Source organism: Phocoena phocoena, chromosome 5 (genome assembly GCF_963924675.1).
Source record: "Phocoena phocoena chromosome 5, mPhoPho1.1, whole genome shotgun sequence".
NCBI lineage: Eukaryota > Metazoa > Chordata > Mammalia > Artiodactyla > Phocoenidae > Phocoena > Phocoena phocoena.
The window spans coordinates 33,846,568-33,853,526 of NC_089223.1; the positions used below are offsets into that span (position 1 = coordinate 33,846,568).

At 41.2% G+C, this 6,959-nt stretch overlaps 1 protein-coding gene across 2 annotated transcripts; it reads left to right on the forward strand.

Annotated features, from left to right (window-relative positions):
- Positions 1–864: 864 nt before the first annotated feature.
- Positions 865–5,284, forward strand: LRAT (lecithin retinol acyltransferase). Of its 2 annotated transcripts, none has more exons than XM_065878232.1 (2): positions 865–1,405; positions 1,569–1,769. In XM_065878232.1, the coding sequence occupies exons 1-2, from the start codon at positions 866–868 to the stop codon at positions 1,683–1,685; spliced, it is 657 nt and encodes a 218-aa protein (XP_065734304.1). In that variant the 5' UTR covers position 865; the 3' UTR covers positions 1,686–1,769. The 2 variants fall into 2 exon arrangements, with proteins under 2 accessions (XP_065734304.1, XP_065734303.1); XM_065878231.1 differs by lacking the exon at positions 1,569–1,769 and adding an exon at positions 5,132–5,284 and having other exon boundaries at positions 866–1,405.
- The last annotated feature ends 1,675 nt before the right edge of the window (positions 5,285–6,959 follow it).

Below are 6,959 nucleotides of genomic sequence, written 5' to 3' on the forward strand. Positions count from 1 at the left end.
GGCATTTAAAGGGAAGGAGGGTGCGCGGTGTGCGGGGCCACGCCTCTACGGAGTTTAGGAAGGAGTCTGCAGGCTTTCGAGGCGCGCACAGTTCCCAGAGTATATGCAAATATTTTAGTAAGCCGCGGTCTCCGAGAACCCTTTAGAGGGAGGTGGTTCTGCTCAGAAATCTCGCCTGAGGGCACTTTCCACCGAAAACGACCCCAAGTGCCCAGAACACGCCCCAGTCTAGACAGGGGCAAGATCTTTTGTGCGGTCACGCCTCGGCCACTACTCTCCAAAAACGGCCGCTTAAAGGCGGTAAGTGCTAAGGTATCCAGCGCAAGAGGAAGCCTGCATGTGGAAGGGGTCGCAGGGCGGAACTTAGAAGCCCAGAGACTACCCGCCCCTTCCAAAGAGCCTGCGGTCCCGCGCTACGCCGCAGAGAGCGGCATTTGCCGCCGGCGCCCAATCAGCTCTCTTCCTGGGTCTGTGACGGCGTTCGGCCCCGCCCCCTCGAGGGCGATAAAAGGCCACAGAAAAGGCGCAGCTGAGTGCACCGCGCGCGGCCCTGCTTCCCGGCATCGCCTCCGGGTGCGCTTCCCGGTCTGGGGTTCGCGGGGCGGGTCCCGCTGATTCCGTGGCTAGCCGCCGCCAGCTCCTCACTCCTCAGTCGCCAGTGCGGTGCGGCCAAGCCGATCTCCTGGCTTCTCCCCCTCCCTTTTTTCTCTCACTGCCTCCTGCGCAGACGGCGTGCCCCGTGGCACTGGGCTGCTGGCCTGCGGGTGAGCAGCGGCGCAGCGCCCCTGTCCGGCCAGCTCACCTTGCCCGGCCCGGCCGTGCCCGAGTGGCGACGGTCCCCCCAAGACACACTTTTCCCTGCAGGATGAAGAACCCAATGCTGGAGGCGGTGTCACTAGTGCTGGAGAAGCTGCTCCTTATCTCCAACTTCAAGCTCTTCAGTTCAGGCGCCCCGGGCGAAGACAAGGCAAGGAACACTTTCTATGAGATCAACTCTTTTCTCCGCGGCGACGTGCTGGAGGTGCCTCGGACCCACCTGACACACTATGGCATCTACCTGGGCGACAACCGTGTCGCCCATATGATGCCCGACATCCTGTTGGCCCTGACTGACGACAAGGAGCTCACGCAGAAGGTGGTCTCCAACAAGCGTCTCATCCTGGGCGTCATTGGCAGGGTGGCCAGCATCCGCGTGGACACAGTGGAGGACTTCGCCTACGGAGCCGACATCCTGGTCAATCACCTGGATAGGTCCCTCAAGAAGAAGGCGCTGCTCAACGAAGAGGTGGCGCGGAGGGCGGAGAAGCTGCTGGGCATGACTCCCTACAGCCTCCTGTGGAACAACTGCGAGCACTTCGTCACCTACTGCAGGTTCGGTACCGCGATCAGCCCCCAGGCCGACAAGGTACCACGTGTGACTCCCCGGTGGGCTCGGTGGGGACGCCCCCTCCCATCCCTAACCTTTCCTATCCCCTGCGAGCAGGGATTGAGTTCTAGACTTAGTAACGAACCCTCTGGTGTCCGTCAGGGAAGCCAAATAAATACATAAACGGCGATGTGCCTTGCAGGATATCTCGAAATGCACGGTGAAAGAGTGTGGCAATGCAGTACCGCTGCCAGCGATGCCAGAGAGCTGCCCAGTTATTGCTGCAGACGTCATCAGGGTGTCCATCCAGCGTAGTTGAAGTGACAATGGGCAGGTGACTGGGAGGGTCACAGAAAATCTGTCGCCGTGTGCTTGCAACTTTACCCAAGAATTGCAGTTGGAAGGAAGGTGTCTAGAGTTCATATTTAATCCGTAACACTGTATAGTACAAATTGTTGTGCCTTTAAAACAAGGAAGCATGCTGTTTTCCCCATCTATAAGCTGCAGAGAGCGAATTCCCTTTGCTTAAGATAAACTGCCAAGTTTTCCGTTAAGAAGACTTCCCTGGTAGATCCCTTACTCCTGTGGCTGAGCTTCAGAGAAGTCTTCCTTGGTATTCTGCATTCCTTCTGTGTTGGCTTTAATTCCCATCTAGACTTCCCCATTGTTAAGCATCCTTTACACACTAGCCCCACAGGTGGGTTACATTGTTTCTGGGTTCCCCAGAGATCAAAACAATTGGCTTTCAAGAAGAGCCATTAAATGTTGGAAGGTAATTTTATGGGTACTATAAAAAGGGGGGGAAAACTGTTAGAATTTAAGATGATTAAATTAGCTACGAACGCAAAGGAAAAGCAATGGATTTTTATTGCCTTTTGAAACCTCTTAACTTGTAAAAATCAAATTTTAAGCAGAGGTATTGTTAGTGCGTACCCTTCACAATGAAAACCTGGGCAATCACATAATGAGCTTCAGATTATACTCTTCATGTTTAGATATTTGGGTACCAAAAGAATCTATGTCCATATAACCAATTTTTTTATTGCTCCACATCTTAATTTTTTGACCCATATGTGAAAATCTTTCTCTCCTGTCGCAGATCATGAACGTATAGTGCTTGTATACATCTGTGTATAAAACTCCTTACAGATTGTTTATAAAGCCACAACAGTCTCGATCTAGTGATTATTTTCTAAGCAAACTAAAGACAGTTAGAGCACTCTGCAGTGATTCAAGAATCACAGCTTCAGTCCATGCCTGTTTAGAAATGAACTTCACCACATTTACAAACACTGGCTCCAAAACTGTTCAAAAGGAAACACGTCAGATTTACTTAGGACCCAAGCAAATCATTTCTCTAAGGAAAAACAGTATTTCCCTCCCATAATTAGGAGTTACCCTTTCATGGAACACATATAGCACTGTATTATATATTTCTCCAAAAAAACAAAAAAACACAGTACAAGTGCTTTTTAAAGGTAGTAAAATGTTTAATCAGCATAAATAACTAGTTGGAGTAGTTTTTTCTCTTTGGCAACTGTAAGATTTTATGGACGTAGAGTAGTGCTTTAATTGCTGTTGCTGCATAGCGCCTCTTGTGAAACTTGAGTTTTTGTCTTCACTTTGAGTGGTCTAACAAACAATTTGACCACAGAGTAGATTTCCCGGGGGAAAAAAAAATCCCCATCCCAAATTTTCCAATTTTTAAGGACTGTTTTTGAACATGCCCTGAGAGAAGTAGGTCATTAGTACTGAAGGAGGACTGGTTTCTATTTTTTGGAAACATAAGGAATGACAATTCTGGGACTGATGGTTGAGTTGTCCATATATATAACTATTATCAGTATAACATGAGAGTTGCAAAGTTGTCTCTCACTTAAATTTGTTTTTATAAAAGCTCTCAAGAGCACTTTCCCTCAGGAAAACACTGCAACTAATGTGAAAGTGAACTGGAAGAGAATCTTTTTTTTTCTTTGTAGTGATGCTCTTTACAAGTTTAGAAATCATAAAATTAAACTATTTTATATTACTGTTAACAGTTTCAGTGTTTCATAAACTATAAAGCCCTTTAATTAGTAACTGTTACTATTCCTTATGCTTTTTTTTCTTTGCTGATATTGCTTTGCATTGCCAAAATGAATACACATACCCCTTTTAATTTCCGGGGATTCAGTGCTCAAAAGTTCCCCTGTAGGCTTCTTAACAACTAGAACCTAGAGGACATTTCCTACCGTGGAGCAACATCAGGGGTACTTCCTGGACTGATGGCCAAATGAACATGAACAGGACATTAGAAACAAGATGCTCCTTGTGCAAGTCTTCTTTTGGGGGAAAGAGAGTCCACAATGATTCTATGTTGGCCTTAATTAAAAAGTATTGGAAAAAGATAAAAGAAGCACGACTGTATCAAGACAACATTCTTATTTACCTAAATGTATATCTCCCCATTATTTGCCAAGCAGCTTTTCTCATTGTCCTGAAAACGTCATTCAGTTTGATCCTCATCATTTTAAGATTGTATATTTGTTACTCAATGTCTTGTTAGTTTAGTAAAAAGAGACAAATCATATGTTTGACATATAAAAAGAATGACATCTGGATAACCAACAGGAAATTTCATATTTGTTGAGATACTGTATAAAAGTACAGACAGAGACAGGCTTGAGTGAAGATAGTGTGTTAAAATATATTGGACTTGTGCATTCATTCCATGAAGAACTTGGAAACCCAGTTCTCCAGTACTAAATACGCCACTGTAGGAGACCCTAAAAGCATATACAATGACACGTCTAGAAAAGGAGCTTAAAACCAGTATGAGTAGGAAACTCTTAGCAAAATGGAGCAATTAATTGCTGAATTCTGCCCCGACACTGATGAAGTAGAGATAATTGTCAACAGATCTAGCAGTGATAACAATCGTTGTAATACCTTATATTTATACAGCATGCAGACGAATACAAAGTACTCTTGCGAAAAAATCTCATCTGATCCTCACAACAACCTCAGTATTCCCATGGAGAAGAGGGTAGTCTGGACATGTTAAATGATTAAAAGGTGATCCAGGACTCAGACATAGGCCATTACTTCTAAGAAAAATTAGTTTTCTAGGGAAAAAAAATTATACATCTTAGAAAAATGCATTCCTCGGGGGGTAAGGATCCTGTTTAATTTATCTTTATTTCTAGCAGTCAATTTTGTGTCACATAATTGATTATGAATTTAATATATTTTGGCGGGGAATGGGATATGACAACAAAATTAGACTTTCTATGCCTTTAGATTTTGAGACTTATCAGAATGTTTTCGTCAAAAGTATCACCAAATTTTAGAACGGTGAGTTGTAGGAATTGAATTCCCAATAATGATAGGCTAAATTCTATTTGCTTGAGATTAGAGATCGTTTGCTCACTTTACTTTAGAATATGTTATTGTTATTGAGAGGCAGTTTAATGTTGTCTTTAACCTTTAATCCTGAATAACTTTTATGTGGTTACATTCTCTGTAGTTTTCTATAAATGTTGTGTATGTACAAAGGCAACTGCCAGTATTAACCTAGTTGCCTAAAGTATCATTTCAGCTACTATGGGATGTAGAATCAAGAAACTGAACTATTAACATCTTAAATTCTTTCCAAGATCATGAGAAAAATTCTAATTCTTCTGGTAGATAGAAAATAGCTGGGAAAGTTGAGCTCTACTATTCGGTATATGTGATTCTTCCTAGGTTTAGCCACCTTTTCTAATATTCTTAAATTTTATTTTCCAGTTTTGTGAGAATGTGAAGATAATTATTCGTGATCAGAGAAGTGTTCTTGCTTCGGCAGTCTTGGGATTGGCATCTATAGTCTGTCTGGGTTTGGCATCATATACTACCCTTCCTGCAATTTTTATTCCATTCTGCTTATGGATGGCTGGCTAACTTCATACCCTTGTTTCAGTGTGTGTATTCTGTGTGTAGATATGTTTATATTTATAGAGCACAAATCAGTATAAGCATCGTTGAGAAAAATGTGACCTGTAATACTGCGTTCTGGATAAAAATGTGATTAAGAATCACACAAAGTGCTTACCGTGTAAGCCCAAGAACAAAGCCTTTCTGAATCTTCCCAGGCAGTTCCATTTCAAAGCACTGTGAATCTTGGAAACATGACAGCTTGTGCTAGAATTCTCCATTACAAGAAAATCAGCCCCTAAGATGATGGCCGCAGGAGATTATTTGTGGTTTGTTTTTTTTTTTCCCTCCTGTAATCATTGTTCTTCTCTGTTAAACCTGAATTAGAAGATTGGAAAATTTACTGAATGAGACCACAAACTTTATTGTAAATTTATATTGTTTCATTGAAAAATTATATTAAACTAAAAAAAATTTCCCTTATTCAAAACATGTTTGATGATTGGCCAAAAAATAAAAATCACAATTTTTTCACGTATTATATATAATTTCCAATAGGTCAAGAATAACTTCATTACTTGAAACAATATTGACAAAGGTAAGGTTTAATGCTAAAGTAACTGACCAGAACTATAGAAATCTGTGTTTTCCTGCAGAAATAGCTACTAATGCTATAGTTTGATTTGATTTGGCTTTACTCAGTAGGAAACCTGGCATTCATTTTTTTTTCCTTTTATTTTTCACTGTAGTTACTGTAAACCACTCTGAGAGGAAAATGAACATAGGATTGAAATAATTCGGGTACTTGGAGTGCATATGTGCCAGTTAAATACACAGATATCCACATACACTCAGACTGATGAGAGACAAGTTAGTTCTTGATTGCTTTATTACCATACCAGTGTAGTTAGTATAGAGCATTGGTGGAAGTGAACGTAAAAGCATGTTCAATCCATTTTCTTATGCCCTTGCGTCTGTGGTGTAACTTGCATGTATGTCGTCATTGGATAGTTTAATTTTAAAGCACTTACTAATGCACTGTAGAATTTGTAAAAGCCCTGAGATTTGTTTCAGTTGTTCCATTTCATTGCTAAGTCAGTATAGTTTACATCCTTAAAAGAATGATGCTTCGGCAATATATAAAACCCAAACAAGTAGGAGCAAAGGAAATAACTATTAGAAATCATTTTTAAGTGTCTTAGTACCACCAGGCATGTAAGTTGATTACACAGAGGCTGTTTTAATATCAGAGTTGAGATGTAGCAGTGTTAAAGCAAGCATGCAAGTACTTTTACAAAATTACCAAATCCTAAAAAGTAAGCTACAAGCTAGACTTGCATTTCAAGTATTAAAATTGCTTTATAAACTGTCAAGAATTACAAAATAATGAGTCACATAATGAGAGGTGTGAGGAGGGTGGGGTTAGTCACTCAAATCAAAACAAATTTAAGAGCAGATTTTAGTATATCACCACTAATTTACCTAAAACAAATTCAGTTGGAGTTTAATAATAATTAAACTTTAATTATTTAAATGTTTTGAATAATTGAAGCATGAAATGACAAACACCACAGAATAAAGTGTTCTATGGGCCTATTCCAACCACTTAAAGTTATCTTAAGTGTGTATACATAAAAACAACCACTATGAGAACTCCATTGTATTAGTGGTTTTTCACTTACTGTATATTACTCATGTAGCG